At 35.9% G+C, this 15,304-nt stretch overlaps 2 protein-coding genes and 1 non-coding gene across 4 annotated transcripts; 2 read left to right on the forward strand and 1 right to left on the reverse strand.

Annotated features, from left to right (window-relative positions):
- The first annotated feature begins 6,141 nt into the window (after positions 1-6,141).
- LOC109001633 (peroxidase A2-like) lies at positions 6,142-8,492 on the forward strand. Its single transcript, XM_018978985.2, has 4 exons — positions 6,142-6,354; positions 6,617-6,808; positions 7,772-7,937; positions 8,047-8,492. The coding sequence occupies exons 1-4, from the start codon at positions 6,142-6,144 to the stop codon at positions 8,460-8,462; spliced, it is 987 nt and encodes a 328-aa protein (XP_018834530.1). The 3' UTR covers positions 8,463-8,492.
- Positions 8,493-9,249: 757 nt separating this feature from the next.
- Positions 9,250-12,721, reverse strand: LOC109001688 (E3 ubiquitin-protein ligase SINAT2-like). Of its 2 annotated transcripts, none has more exons than XM_018979069.2 (4): positions 12,337-12,721; positions 10,949-11,304; positions 10,265-10,651; positions 9,250-9,758 (listed from the first exon to the last, which is right to left on the reverse strand). In XM_018979069.2, the coding sequence occupies exons 2-4, from the start codon at positions 11,171-11,173 to the stop codon at positions 9,438-9,440; spliced, it is 933 nt and encodes a 310-aa protein (XP_018834614.1). In that variant the 5' UTR covers positions 11,174-11,304; positions 12,337-12,721; the 3' UTR covers positions 9,250-9,437. The 2 variants fall into 2 exon arrangements, with proteins under 2 accessions (XP_018834614.1, XP_018834613.1); XM_018979068.2 differs by having other exon boundaries at positions 10,949-11,307.
- Positions 12,722-14,894: 2,173 nt separating this feature from the next.
- On the forward strand, positions 14,895-14,967 carry TRNAA-AGC. Its single transcript has one exon. It is a non-coding gene; the product is annotated as a tRNA-Ala (tRNA).
- The last annotated feature ends 337 nt before the right edge of the window (positions 14,968-15,304 follow it).

A 15,304-nucleotide genomic window follows, 5' to 3' on the forward strand; every position in this document is an offset into this window, starting at 1 on the left:
GCTTGGTGTAATCCATTGAGATAAACGAGTGGGTAGCCCCAGAGTCAAACAAAACAATAGCTTTATTGAGAAAAAGAGGAAGAATTCCTGTGATTACGTCAATATAATCCATAGAGACAAATAGATAAGTAGTCCTAAATTTTAACAAAATGGTAACTTAATTGGAGAAGTGGAGAGAATATACATGTGATTACGTCATTCTTGTCCTCAGCTTCTCCAAGCATTAATGCAAACACTCGTGCTAGCACAATTCTTCATTAATTGTTGCCCTGTGTCGTCTGTCAGGGGCCTGGAGGTGGATTGGACTTATTGTTGTCTTCCAAAAATAATGAGCATTCTCTGATGAAATGACCAGCCTTACCACATTGGAAACATGCCTCCATTACCCTTTTGTACTCCCCAGTGTGTGTTCGATTACAATACTTACAGGGGTTATTCGAATGATTTCCCTGCATCTGTCTCTTACTTGAATTGCTCCCCTATTTTCTCTTCTTCCATGGCCTTTGATCCATACTAAAGGGTCCTTATGGAGTATCTCTCTTTCTTTGTTCTTGCAACTTAGTACTTCTCTTAAGATTCTACTCAACCAATATCGCCTAATGCACTAACTCTGAAAAACTCTGAATCTGTAGGACCATCATCGGTTCATATATCTTATGATTCAAACCCTCCTCAAACTTCCGGCAATCAGGTATAAGGTGAAGCGTGATAATTCTGCAAATCTTGTAGCATACAGGCGCACAATAATGGTCCCTTGCACCAAGTTTGTAAACTCTCGAGCTCTAGCTTCCCTATCCTCTTTAGGGAAGAATCGGTCAAAGAAATTCTAGTTAAAGTGAAATCAGCTAACTACTCTTGTCCCCTCATCTTCCCTAATGGCTTTCTCAGAATTCCACCATCTTTTCGCTTCTCCAGTCAATTTAAAAGTGGCAAACCATACTTTATGTTGATCGGTGCACTCCAAAACTCTGAATATTTCTTCAATGTCTTGAACCCAATCATCAGCTGCATTTGTATCGCTTCTTCCATCAAAGGAGGGAGGATGCATCTGATTAAATTGCTCAAACGTGCAGCCCCCATCATCGTTGTTTTCGTTCAAATCTTCAAGGCTTCAGACTCGGCAACGAGATGCCATCCTATAAACTTAAACTTGATCAAACGTCCTGAAGAAGGAACTCACATATAATAAATGTATATATAAACATAATATAGATACAGATGCAATAAATACATAAAAATTTAAAAAATGTCTTGTTTTTTACTCATTCATGACCGTATTTTTAATTAGCTTAAGGTGTGCATAATCTAAAATCTTGAGTTTCACTAAAATCCAAGCCCTAACATTTTCTACGCATAAGTCTTAGTGCATGATCAGAACTTGCCCTAATTCATAGCACCCAAAACCTCCAATCATATTCTGATCCTTTCCTACTACCTATAATTCATACCTAGCCTCAAGACAACTTCCATATTTCATAGACTAACACCTCGAATGTCATGATAAAATAATCCTTTAAAGTCTACAAGGTCTAAACCTTATATTTCAAAAAATTAAATCTTGATCCTAGTGCCTGGCAGCCTGCAAGTTCCAAAACCTTAAATATCAACAAAGTGACCTCTTAGTCCTCAAATTTTTACCTCATATTTGAAATTATTTCCTAAACCCACGAATATAAAAAAACCTCTTATGTTATACTCAGCAGAACCTCAAACCTGACTCTAATACCAATTGTAAAGCTCCGATCTCGGAGGTTTAGAGAGTTAACTATTGTTACCTGATAATCAACTTCAACAAGGCTAATATATACTCCATATCCAAATATATAATTCCAAGGACTCCAAAACAAACATAAATCCCTTCAATTTGATAAACTACACATACTTATTCTATCAGATTTTTAATACAATATACCAAATAAAATAGATCAATTGCTGCACATATCTCAAATAACATAATAAAAAGTTTCCAAGTTTACATAAGTCTCCATAAATCATCAAAACATATTGAAATTCATCTACTGAATAAAATAAATGTCCCAACAGCAATAGTACCCTGAGGTACCCAACTACTATCCTCAACTAAACTTGTCCACACACTTAATTATTGATCCTCAGCTCAACCATCAAAATCATCTGAAATATTGTGAATATGAATTGGTAAGTTTTCAACGATTCAATAAGCAGATAAAATATACTAGTATGTAAACTTGAGAATTTACAAAGTTCAGAATGCATAAAAAAATATTTTTAGCTTCAGATTGCATAATCATAACATGTTATAAAAATACCAGAACGAAAGTTTAGAAATATTCTTATTCAAAAGTATCATTTGGCATAGCATAACTAAACATCATCATCATCATATTAGAGTATCATATCAAAACAGGAGTCATGTTTAGCCCCCATGATAAGGTTGTGAATCTGCAAATAGTCAAGCAAAACATAACTCACTCTATCAGCAAATGGTGTGCACTCATACAGATACCACTACTATAACCCGTGGTAGGGTCATATAACATTATTATTACCCGAAGGGTCGTATACCACTTTTATCATCCATGACAGGGTCGTATACCACTACTGTTACCCGTGGCAAGGCCGTATACCACTACTATTACTCGTGGCGGGACTGTATACCACTATTATCACCCGTGGCGGGACCTTAACCAAACATAACAGGAAGAGAATCAGACACAAAATCAGAAAGTCATGCCCAAAGTTTTTCAGATACCACATCATATCAAAATTGAGTATTGAATAGATTCAGATTATTTCACATATTCCAAAAACAGTTTCAAAATATTTTTACATCACATGCAAAAAAATTCAGATTTCATACTCACTCTTTTTGCACAGTTCAGAAAATGAATGCTAAAAATAAACTTGCTCATGTCTACATTAATCATGACAAAAATACTTCATCTTTATACGGATTTTATTAGTATGCAAAACACATATCTGAGGTTGTTTTCATATTTTTTTCATAACAAAACATGCATATTGTCTAAAATCAACATCAGTCCTTTTCTTTTTTTACAAAGTCTAGTATAGGAATCCCGCTTATCTAACCTTCGTGTATTATCTACATCTTGAGTGATCCGCACTATAGCCGTATCAGAGTAACCTAAATAAAAATTTAATCTCTCATAAGTAAACATTAATACACATACAAAACTTATCAATAAAATTTTCACAAGCTTACACTAACAAAACACTAGCCTCTAACCAGCTAGTTTATAACCAGTCCCAAGCCGCCATACCTCTCCATTAACCAGCCCCAACTCGCTTCCAAAATTGTTTATTAAACACTCACATCACACCTTCACAGTGTGTCCAACATAGACAGCACATACATCATTTTTCCATAACCAACATCAACCCAAAAGCAACAATGTAAAATGAAGGCCAAACTCTCATCAACTCTAACGGCCGCATATGACCCAAACAATCAATTCAACTCCAATCCACCATATATAAATCCCAATACAGCCAGCATATAGCTCAATACGGGCATGTAACTCCATCCCCAAACTGCAGCCATAAGTCAACCCTAACAATCACCGTAATTCAGCCAACACACCACAAGTATTATCTGTCCACACTTCAGCTCAACCAAGAGAACCCCAATTCTACCTTTTCTAACACACCAAAAGAGACAACATAACTTCCAAAATATACCATATATCTAAAATGCATAGTTAACAAAAAATCCACATCTCTAGTGCTTGAATACCTTACTAAATTCTTGTGTTATTGATACAACTAGGACAATGGATAGAAGGTGCTATTAAGGACTGGTCTGTTATAGTTCTAACAAAAGTATGTGATGCATGAGTGAGAAATCTATGGGTTAGTAAGGGAATATTGTGTGACGAAGGGAAAATAAATCAAGGATAGCAAAGGGCCTTACCAACTTTTAAGTTCGTGTACAGTGGAAAGGGAAGAATATGGAGGCGTTGGTAGCAACCGAATACACATGGACAGAAGGGTGGCGCACGACTATACAATTGGTAATGTAGAAATAATTAAATAAAAGTAAAATCAAATACAACCATTTCGGGTGGAATGATGAGCATAGAGGGAGAGAGAGAGAGAGAGAGAGAGAGAGAGAGAGAGAGAGAGAGTGAGTGAGAAAATGGCTTACCACCATTCAGCACTTCCAGTGAGGAGACTCGATGGTGACACCAATCCAAGGAGATCCATGCATCGTAACACCCACACTCACAGAAATTCATAGGAGAGGGAGAGAGATAGAGATCAGCACAGAGAGAGAGGTCCATAGAGAGAAGTTTTGATGTGAGGAAAAGAGTGAAAGAAAATCGTAGAGATGAAGGGGATTTGGTATTGGGGTGAAGGGAATTTTAGGATGCAGAAAACTGAAAGGAAAAAACCGTCGAGGAAGAAAATGAAAGTGTGGGGAAGAAAACTCACTGAATGACGTCTTTTGGAGGCTCAAGATCTGGGTTTACTGTGGGCCTTTGCCTAAGTCTAGGTTTGGGCCCTGGGCCCAGGTATTACACACATGTACACACAGTACGTAAAAAACACAACAACAAATGAGTAACGATCTCAGGGGTCGTCCATCTGCCCCAAACTAGCGAGGTAAGGTGAAAGCACAAATTGATGAATTTTTCATGTGCAGGCACGAAGGAAATTAGCAAGATAACTAGAAAGGATATTTAGGGCCTCAAAGGAATAAGCACATGTGTTGGAGGGCCAAAGTCTAAGGCCTCAAGAATCGGGTCAAATCTGCAAACCTAGAGATTGAACCTATGACCACGTGGTGAATAATCTAAAGAATAGATAACGCCTCTGATGGATTAGGAAAGTTGTCCTACCAATTTATTCGAAGGTTATCCAAGATAAACTCTAGAGCTAATCGTTATCAACACTTTCATACTCATATAAATAACACCTAAAGATAACGTATTTGTCATTCATTCATTCATATACTTATATTGAAACACTTCTCTCTAACTTAGGCATCGGAGTTCCACCAAGCATCCCATGCCGCCATTTCATCTGTTGCAGGTCATCCGTGTAGTTGGTGGTATGAAATACGTCCTTAACAATTCCCTTAATTATCTGGACGTACAATTCCCACATTTGAAGAGAATATTCCATGATCTTCATTGCATTTTGACAATATTTTAAGCTAGTTTAGTACCCTTCGACTTGGTTGAAATTTAACTAGTGGCAGTACTACTCAACATATAATTAAGGAAAATATTTTAGCCACAAATGGATTATATAAAAGTAAACCTACAAACTTATGTGACTTGATGTGGTACATAAGATTGTAAAGTTACTTTTATTATAAAGTAGATCTAATAGATTCCATGAAGTCATGCACGTCAGTTGTAGGTATACTTTATATAATCTTTTTATGTCTGTAACAGTTCTCATTAATTAATACCCTACTCAAATCTCTTACCTATGTATATGAATTCGTCAAAGCCCGTTGTGACGACCATCATGTGATCGATGCTATACACACACATGTACTCAGTACGTAAAAAACACAACAACAAAATACTTGTAAAAAGTTTTGTACGGCCCGTTTGTACATGGATCTTAACAGTTGGCTGATCGGAGGCTCGTTGATCACCAACTTTTACTGGCCGGAACTAGATATATATATATATATATATATATATATATATATATATATTGGATTTATAAATTATCAATAAATAAATAATTGTCGCTCTTAGTTTTCTACGTTCATAGAAGATCCAATCAATCCTTAATGACTCTTATCCAAACATAAATGATCGAAGAAGAAATCGAAGAAGAAATCAAAGAAGAATCTTGCAGCCCACGTAATAATCTGAATGTTTTCATTCACATTTAATTAGCATCAAGGATGATTTTTCAAGCTGTCCTTTACTCGATGAGCAGAAAAAACTAAGACTCGGTTTTATTAGGCGGTGCCTTACGTCACCCACTCATCTACTACGTACGACTCAGTAGTACTCTGATCCCTTTATAAAGCTAGGGTTGCAATATTATAACTACGACCAAATCCATCGATCGATCATCCCATTTCACAGCAAGTACTCAAAATTTTTGAACAAACAGTCAGTACAGGGAGTTCGATCGATTTCTCTGCAGATCGAAAACAAAAAAGAAGTATATATCATGTCTTCGTCTTTAGTTAAAATGGCAATTCTTTTTGTCAGTTTCTTAATCATGTTTCCAAGGTCAAATGCTCAGCTGAGTACTACCTTTTACGATTGCACTTGTTCGAATGTGTCAAGTGTTGTTCGTGGTGTGGTGGAGCGAGCTGCACAAAACGATGTCAGAATTGGTGCCAAACTCATCCGCCTTCATTTCCACGACTGCTTTGTTGATGTAAGTGATCATTTCTCTTTTCCATGTAATAATTAATGGCTTTGATAATCACCAGGAGTTCAAAAACTCTCGAGAACTGCATGCATGTCAACCTGCATATATATAATTTTGACAGAAATAGCTAGAGATTTTTCTTAATGATTTTTCTTTTTTTTTTTTATCCTCCTTAAATACAATATATATCAGAAAGATGATGATGATGATGATGATCTGATGACTATTAATTAATTAGCTGTATATGTTGGGTGTACGTTATACGTAGGGTTGCGATGGCTCCTTATTGCTAGATGACGCAGATGGCATAGAGAGCGAGAAAGGTGCACTGCCTAATGCTGGCTCAGTTGATGGATTTGAAGTCGTTGATGAAATCAAAACAGCCTTAGAGAATGTTTGCCCTGGTGTAGTTTCCTGCGCAGATATTTTAGCCATTTCTTCTCAGATATTGGTTTCTCTGGTACGTAAATTATTCACTAATTCTCAATTAATTCATTATTTATATTTATATATATATATATATATAGAGAGAGAGAGAGAGAGAGAGAGAGAATTCTTTTTTGGTAGAAAAATAAATGCATTTAATTCAGGCTACAAAAACGTACGTGTTACTATTATAAATGATCTGAACTCTTAATAAACAAATTAAGTACTGTCTATGACCTTAATAATCAGTTTCTAGTACTTGTATATAATGATTATCAATAAAATCTTATTGGCCGCAAAATGTTTCAAAACTCAAACAGGTTGATCAACCGACTGGACACAAACATGCATGCATGCATGACATGATGATTTGGTTAATTTTGCTGGCCACACGATGTTTGGACAAAACTAATTATAAGTAATGGCCAGATATATATATATATATATATATATATATAATACAACATATATATTATATTTTCATAATTCATTTGAAAGTCAGTACGGCATGATTCATGATGTGCTCATGATCCGGCCATTACTTTAATTTGATGTCATAATCTATATATAATATATATGCAGTCGTTGAAGAGATCAACGCGGCCAGTACTTAATGCCAAACAAACATGATAAAATAACGTACGATGTTAATCAATTTCTTTTCTGATAATTAATATATTTGTTGTCATTTCTTTTAAATCATGTGATCTTTTAATTTCTGCATGGGGTAAGTACTATGCCTAAACTATTATCAGTCATAGAAATATGAAAACTATAAATACAAAAACAATCCCAAAAGACATGAGAATGCATGCATTTCTAGCTAGCACCATCATCATTATTTAATTATTACCTTTTTCTAAGCAATAATAAGGCAAACAAAAGAACCCAGTACGTACGTAGGCGATGATCCAGAAATGAATTTAATATTGTATTTCCTTAATTACGCCCCCGGCCAACACCAGTGAATAATAATATTTAGTACGTGTTGCGGCAGGCTGGAGGCCCCACATGGCAAGTTCAATTGGGAAGAAGAGATAGCAGGACCGCGAACCGAGCAGGAGTTATTGCTGCCCTTCCAAATGCTCAAGAAACCCTTGAACAGATCACTGAAAAGTTTAATAATGTCGGACTTGATTCTACTGATCTTGTTGCTTTATCCGGTAACTAAAACGAAACTACATACATATATATATATACACACAACCTAATTCGTACTTATTGTAAATATTTTTCATCATCTTTTTAATCAGCATTCTCATAATTTTGCAGGCGCACACACATTTGGAAGGGCACGATGTGCGACATTCAGCCACCGCCTTTACAACTTCAGTGGCAGCGGGAACCCGGACCCTAGCCTGGACACAACATACCTGGAAACGCTTCGGCAAACATGTCCTCAAGGTGGGTCGAATGACAATACACTAAACAATCTTGACCGCTCCTCTCCAGATGACTTTGATAACGACTACTTCACAAACCTTCAGAACAAACAAGGGCTTCTCCAGACCGATCAAGAGCTGTTCTCAACAAGTGGGGCTAATACGGTTGGCATTGTCAATCGTTTTGCTGATAGTCAGAGTGACTTCTTTGACAGCTTTGCTCAGTCCATGATCAACATGGGAAATATAAGGCCCCTTACCGGCAACAATGGAGAGATTAGGTTGGATTGTAAAAGAGTCAACTAGTGAAATATACATACGTATGTATACGTGTGTGTGAAACAAGCTATTCTAAAAGATATATTAAATAATGTTATTTTTTAGAAGTGTTATAACAAAAAGATCTCGTAAAAGTAAATTTAAAAGCTGTCATATATAGTTTTATATAAAATATTATATCTATTTTATAAAAAAAATAATTTTACAATGTAACATATAACATCAAGCTACTTCAATTTATAGATTTACTTTTAATTTATAGAATCTGATTGTGGCTAAAAGTAGTTTTTATTTTTTTTTGGGCATTGTATTAAAGCAAGTTTGAACATCAGTTCCTATTGTTGTCTGGCCGGGTACTGTATGTTTTTGGATATAAAGATTTCAGAAAATGTTGGGTGTACTTTATATGTTAATTGTATGAAAGTGGATATATATGTAAGGGAACCTCCATTAATGGACCCATCACTTACATGATAAATAAACGGCATATTAATGTTCCCTACATTAATTAGACTTTTAATTCATTTGCCAAATAAAACTTGTAGCTACTGTGATAATTCGTATATATCCTCACACGTACATGAGTACTACTGCATGCATGAACAATATTATTTGTGATCGCAGCTATATATATATATATATATATATATATATATATATATATATATAATTAGGACTTATATATGCATATATGTATGCCAGGTAGATTTAGAAGACATTAATCAAACCTTAAAATCATCGCAAGGAAATTAAGATGCCCTTCTAGACTGATAATTAATTATTGAAATTAGCTGATCGAACGTAACTTTGACAATTAATTAGAAACGCAAATTAATCTACGTACCCATGCATTAATAATTTACAGATAGAGTAACAAGCAGGCTAGCTAGCTCTAGGGATAATATATATAAAAATGATCTAGCTAGCTAGCTTCCAATTTTTCCAACTTCAGCGCCTCTTCTACGTAGTACGTACTGTAAAGTAGTTTGTGTCTGAAAATTCTTATTGCACTTCCCATATACGACCAGAGAGTCTCAGCTTCAACTCCTTCATATTGCCGCCAGAAAAAAAGAGTGCTAAGTTTCTGTGAATGATTAATCCATCTTGACTGTCTCTTACTTTCTTGTGGCTATCACGAATACTCCTTGGTATACCTTTCCAAGTAAGTTTCCTTCCATTTCCACCAACTTCCAGACTGTAACTAAATTGCTTTGCCTCCTCTTCCTCACCCATGAATCGCAGGAAGGCCATGTAAACTGGTGCCATTTCTAGATGGAAAGCCTCAAAATGCAAACAGAACTGACGTCCAAAACAATTGAAGACCTGCGCGCAGTACCAAATTTAATTAATTCCTTTCAAAAATTGGTGTAAACTCAATAAACAGATCTAAGTGATCAATAAAGGATCAAAGGGTGAGATAATATTTATATATGTGGCTTAATTTGTATTTCATTCAGCTTTTCCTTTGCTAATTAAGCCTATTCATGCAGATTGACATGCTAAGCTGTGTATGTTGCAAAAACAAATAGTAAACATACCTCTGCAGAAATTCATACTTCTGCAGCTGACATGCATCTTAAAAAAAAATGAGATTATTTTAAAAAAAAAAAAAAAGTTGTCTCCGCTCATGGGCAACTGCGAGGTTCCAATGTTCTTTTCTGGTACTCGTACTTCATGTTGAAGCTACATTAACAGTACTGAATTTAATTCGTAAGGCAAGGTGGGATTTTCACTGCCTTTCCTTCTACCCGATCATATCATGCACTGATCATGCAGTAGTGTCTGTGTGCAAGGGTGAGGGTGTTGAAAGAGAGATTAGCGGATCTTACGCTTAGCATCCATGTAGCATCGCCAACTTCTTGGGGACTAGATTTCACATATCTGTGGTTGAAAGAACACCCATCATGCATGTCAACTTTGTGATCATTCTTGAGATGCCCGACAAGGAGCGGGATATCCCCAGTAACAGAACAATAATTTCCACTATAAGGGCAGTTGAATGGGCGATGTTTGCAGTGTTTCTCATGTTTGATCTTGCTGTAGTATGGGAATATGTCGTGACAACCTAATTCCTTGTACCTGCAAGGAAGCTCTAGTGACTCCGATACTTTCTCTAAAGCCAAGCACCTTATATTTCCAAGCTCATGGCGACATGTCGGGCAACTGTTGTGCACTCTACCCTTGCAGTTTGAACATAGAGTGTGGCCGTTTGGACACTAAGACATTAAACAAAAAAGAAACAAGTTATTATGACTGATGGGATTCAGATTTTTTATGGAACTTGTTATTAGAAATTGAAATGTTTAAATTGTCAATCAGTTTATGACTGTTAATTGCAAAATAAAACAGAGGGGGGGGGGTGTTATGACGATGGATTATGTCCGATATTATCATGACAAAGAAACACATCTAAGAAGTTAATTTGTAACAACTGAATGCTAAGAATTGTAATGAAACTGGAGTCCTTCTGACATTGTTCAGGTTTTAAGTTGGGAATCTAAGAAAAAAAATACCTGGTATATTGGAGGGTGCATTAGATTCATGCAAACAGGACACTCAAGTAGCTCATCCACATCATAATTTGAGGCCGGCCTTCCCAGATTCCGGCCTAAACCAGGGGCCGTGTTTCTGTAAATGGAACTTCCCAACTCTGCATCAGAAGTTGCCAGATCCGAATCTGCCGATGCAATGCAAAACTCAGTGGCTTCCTTCAAGAAGCCGCCTCCGCCAGGGGCCATGTTTTCTTCCCTAAACTGTCAATTCTGGAATGCCTCTCCTCAGAAACAATATCTACTCTCTAGAGTCACTTTCTTGTTGTTTATGGATGGATTGACCCGGTCATATAGATCACCATGAGAAGTTCAGCAAACTGCTGCATTTTATATATTACATGAGCAAGATTGTTTCAGGTCGTTATGTAAGCTTGATTAAAAAGTGCATTGAAATTCTTCACGAGTCAAATTTTGCATGGGAAACGAGGTTCTATTGAGATTGTTTCCGTAAACAGGTGTTAAACGAGCAGAGATCTAAGTGAATTAGAACTCTGCCTGAAGACCAGAGTTCTTAGCCTACTGGACACCAGTTCAATCTATCTCTTTAGTATTTCAGACAAAAAAAAAAAAAAAGGATAGCTTCAGTTGTTATAAACGTACATATTTCTATTAATTTAAACTTTTGTGATAAGTATATTTCACATGCTATAAGAACAGAGATCCCGAGTGTAAATCGGCCTGACTCTATAATTGACCTATTTAATTAAATATTTCACATATTATATCCACTTATTAAAATATAAATATAAATAATAAAATCTATTTTTTTCAACTGCGGTATAAAAAAGCAAATTTATGGAGCATGATCTACTTGATTGTACAACATTGAAACACTACCCTTCCAAAAAACGACACATATCAGAACCTTATGAAAGTCCATGCAGTTGCAAAGAATATCGAATAGTTTCATATATATAGTTGAACACCAGCTGTTGACTCGATCAAATAATTGTCAGTAAATATTGAGCACTTCACTTCATAGCTAAGACGTTGGCCATGGTATCACAGCCACATGATTTCAATTATAAATGCTAAACTTTTACAGGCCGCTAGATTGTATTCCTCAAGGTGGGATAAAATATACGTTTTGAACGCTAGGAACCACAGATTCAGAATATTCACAGTACCAAAATAGTTGTAATCCGTGGGGCATTCATATAAGAAAGATAACTACGAAAAACACCGTCAAAAGCAAATTTAGCATGTCAACAAAAACGATTCAATGTCTTGGCATCTTTTTTTAAGTAAGCCCAGAAAATAGAAGTTGGTTTCGTACGAAGATTCAAGTACACATGCTCGATCAAATAACATTACAGGCAGAATTAGAAAGTGAATAGTAGAGAGGATACCAAAAACAGCAAAACCCAGATGAAAAACAGAGCCCCTGCATCTGATGAACTCACAAGAAGGCGCAAAATGGCAGAGAACTGTGGCACACCCAGATGATGATCACGAGAGATAAGTCTGAGCCGAAATATCTTAATATTCAATCCACTCGAGCATCCAATAATTGTATCATATTTGGACCGCAACGACAGGAAAGACAAGCCAGGGTGACTTGTGAGGTGGAGGAATGTCCTTGAAAGATGGATGGCTCCGGGAATTGCGTGCCTTAGCCTGATTTGGAGGCGGAACAACTGAAGAAAAGAGTCAAAGAAAAAGGAAAAAAAAAAAAAAAAAGAGTAAAGATTTTGATATGCTGGCCTTCCACTTCATGCACATTGGTCACCTGGTGATTTGTACAACACATATGTTGGCCTGGCCTGCGTTGGGAGCAATGTTCGTGCATCCAAACCTTTCATTTTTGTCAATATATTAGTCTTTTAAATATCTGCTGTTCTTGTTGTTTTATACACACATGCATATATGAATGGGGCTCTGTTTCTTGCTTTCTTTTGCCATTGACATTTCCCGCACGCAACGTTTAAATATACAATTCAAGTTTTGGGTGGCCGTTAAAAGTTGGGATAATAATATACAATCGACGATGAGCTGTGTTGGGAGTTCACGGATCTGGCAAGGTGGCTGAATTTGATTGGTTAAATAATGGATGAAGTCAAAGAACAGAGAAGGGGACAAGAGGCTTTTGAATGTGAGAGGCCCAATTATCCAAACCTCGTGCAGAGGTGTTCCCGAGCTTATAAAGAGCTCGAGTTTCTGTGATTACAAGACGTGTCTCGTTGCAATCCAGGAAGGAATCCAATGTAATCAAGGATGAACTGTCCAAAATTATTTGAAAGTGGGGGTGGGCAGCGGGCCCCACACCTGCTGCCCCGCCCTGTCCCGCTTCCATACTGCCCTCATATGGGCGGACAGGCTACCCCGCTCCACCCATGCGGAAGGGGGCCCTCCACCTCGCATAGAGAAGGCCTAGCGGGGGGACGGGGTGGGATGACCCTAGCGGGGCCCCACCCCACCTCCCGCTCCACTCCATATATATATATATATATATATAAATATATTGTATATTGATATATACAATTTATTAAAGATTTGAAATTATAATCAAGTTATTAGATTACTTTGGCCTCTTAAGTCAACCTTTATATAAGAGGCCAAGGCAATACAATAGTCATTCTTAAGTAATATGGAATTTACTACCAAGTCTCATATTACTTAAGGATGACTATTATATTGTCTTAATCTTTTATATAAATGTTTGCTTAGGAGGCCAAGACAATCCTAAATCTAACTCTAATAAGTTTAAGTTCTTTTTGTATTTATAAATTTTAATTTATAATTTTAATTATATTATAATTTGGGTCTAAAAAATATTTTTAGATACAATGTATTGTCCTAGGCGGGGGGCTGGGTGGATGAATTTTTCCCAGGTATCGACGCGGGGGTCAAGGGAAAAAACCCCACCCCCGCATGGTGCAGGGCGGGGTGCGAGGAAGGGTACCCCCACCCCGCACCATGCAAGTATCAACCCTAAGTGGGCCTTGTTTTTTAAAAAAACAAATAATAGCAGATATAATTTTAGAGTATGCAAGTTATGTACATTCTCTTTAAAAGAAAACGGAGTCCATCATTAATAAAATAATTTTTTATGCGAGATTTGTACACTTTAAAATTGTAAATATCATTCTTCTTTTTTTTTCTCTTGCCCAAAAGTGGAGACTCCAAAAACTATAGATTATTTATTCTCTAATGTTTAGAACAATAAAAGTGGGATCTTTACCTTTCCACTTTTATTATGGGCGAAGACTATTACTTGCATAATACACCACCCAATAAAAGAGAAATACAACCAACATAAGCAAATGCAGAGTTTTCTACATAAAAATAAAGCTTAGATGCAAGCAAAGGGCATTTATGTTTAATCTTCTTTCTTCCTCCTCTTTTTATTCATCTTAGGCAAGAATATGTAATTTTGAGTGAACTCCATTGTAGAGAGCTTGAAAGCCCCCAAACTTATCACTTCTTTTTTATTTATAATAGATTTTACGTCGTAAAATCACCTGTTAACTCAGATACCATTTCCTTTATCTTCTTTTTATTCTAATTTATTATTTTTGTCATTTACAGTCATAAAATTATGCTCCTCTTCCATTTTCATGTCATTGTCATGTTCAAAAAATAACATAAAAGGTACATAAAAGAATTGGTTGAACCAAAATGTTTAGTCATTTTAGTATTTGAAATTGTTGATTTTTCTAACAAAAATGTATATTGAAACATATTAGAATTTCATTTTTAAATATTGTAATGTGTCATTTATATCTTTTTGTAAGATATATATTTTTCAATTCTTATAGATGTTATTTTGTTGATATTGTAGATCAATTTCTTAAGTCCAACCTATAAATAGTGATAACAACTTGAGGAAAAATAAGACCATTGTCATTTTAATGAAAGTCGGTCAAAAATATGGATTTATTTTTATTTCTAGACCCAATCAAGGAAAGGGGATGTAGCTCAGATGGTAGAGCGCTCGCTTAGCATGCGAGAGGTACGGGGATCGATACCCCGCATCTCCATCGTTTTCACGTTTAGTTTTTTGGCTTTCTGTGGTCTGCTTAGATTCAGAGCATCCGCCCACCAAAGGCAGCACGCTAAATCTGACTTATTTTGATGTTAACATTAAGAATAATAGTGTATTAAGATATTTTAGTGTGTGAAATCCACTTAAAATGAATTTAAATATATTTATAAAAAATTGGATGCTGCTAAAGAGTTATTTAATTGAAAAAAAAGTATAGTTTCAAGTGTAAAAAAATTTTAAATTAAAATAAATTTAATAATTTAATATTTAAATATTAAATTCAATTTAAAATTAAACTGAATTTAAGTTGAAAAGGGTCTTAAAAAAAGACT

The sequence above is a fragment of the Juglans regia genome, chromosome 14 (assembly GCF_001411555.2).
Source record: "Juglans regia cultivar Chandler chromosome 14, Walnut 2.0, whole genome shotgun sequence".
Lineage (NCBI taxonomy): Eukaryota > Viridiplantae > Streptophyta > Magnoliopsida > Fagales > Juglandaceae > Juglans > Juglans regia.

What these genes read in the sequence shown, in the direction of transcription:
- LOC109001633 (XM_018978985.2), top strand. Translation starts at nt 6,142, where the DNA reads ATGTCTTCGTCTTTAGTTAAAATGGCAATTCTTTTTGTCAGTTTCTTA. An exon ending in CTCAGATATTGGTTTCTCTG is followed by an intron (nt 6,809 to 7,771) that starts GTACGTAAATTA and finishes GTGTTGCGGCAG; the next exon opens with GCTGGAGGCCCCACATGGCA. An exon ending in TGATCTTGTTGCTTTATCCG is followed by an intron (nt 7,938 to 8,046) that starts GTAACTAAAACG and finishes ATAATTTTGCAG; the next exon opens with GCGCACACACATTTGGAAGG.
- LOC109001688 (XM_018979069.2), bottom strand. Translation starts at nt 11,173, where the DNA reads ATGGCCCCTGGCGGAGGCGGCTTCTTGAAGGAAGCCACTGAGTTTTGC. An exon ending in TGCACCCTCCAATATACCAG is followed by an intron (nt 10,652 to 10,948) that starts GTATTTTTTTTC and finishes TTAATGTCTTAG; the next exon opens with TGTCCAAACGGCCACACTCT. An exon ending in ATGCTACATGGATGCTAAGC is followed by an intron (nt 9,759 to 10,264) that starts GTAAGATCCGCT and finishes TACTGCGCGCAG; the next exon opens with GTCTTCAATTGTTTTGGACG.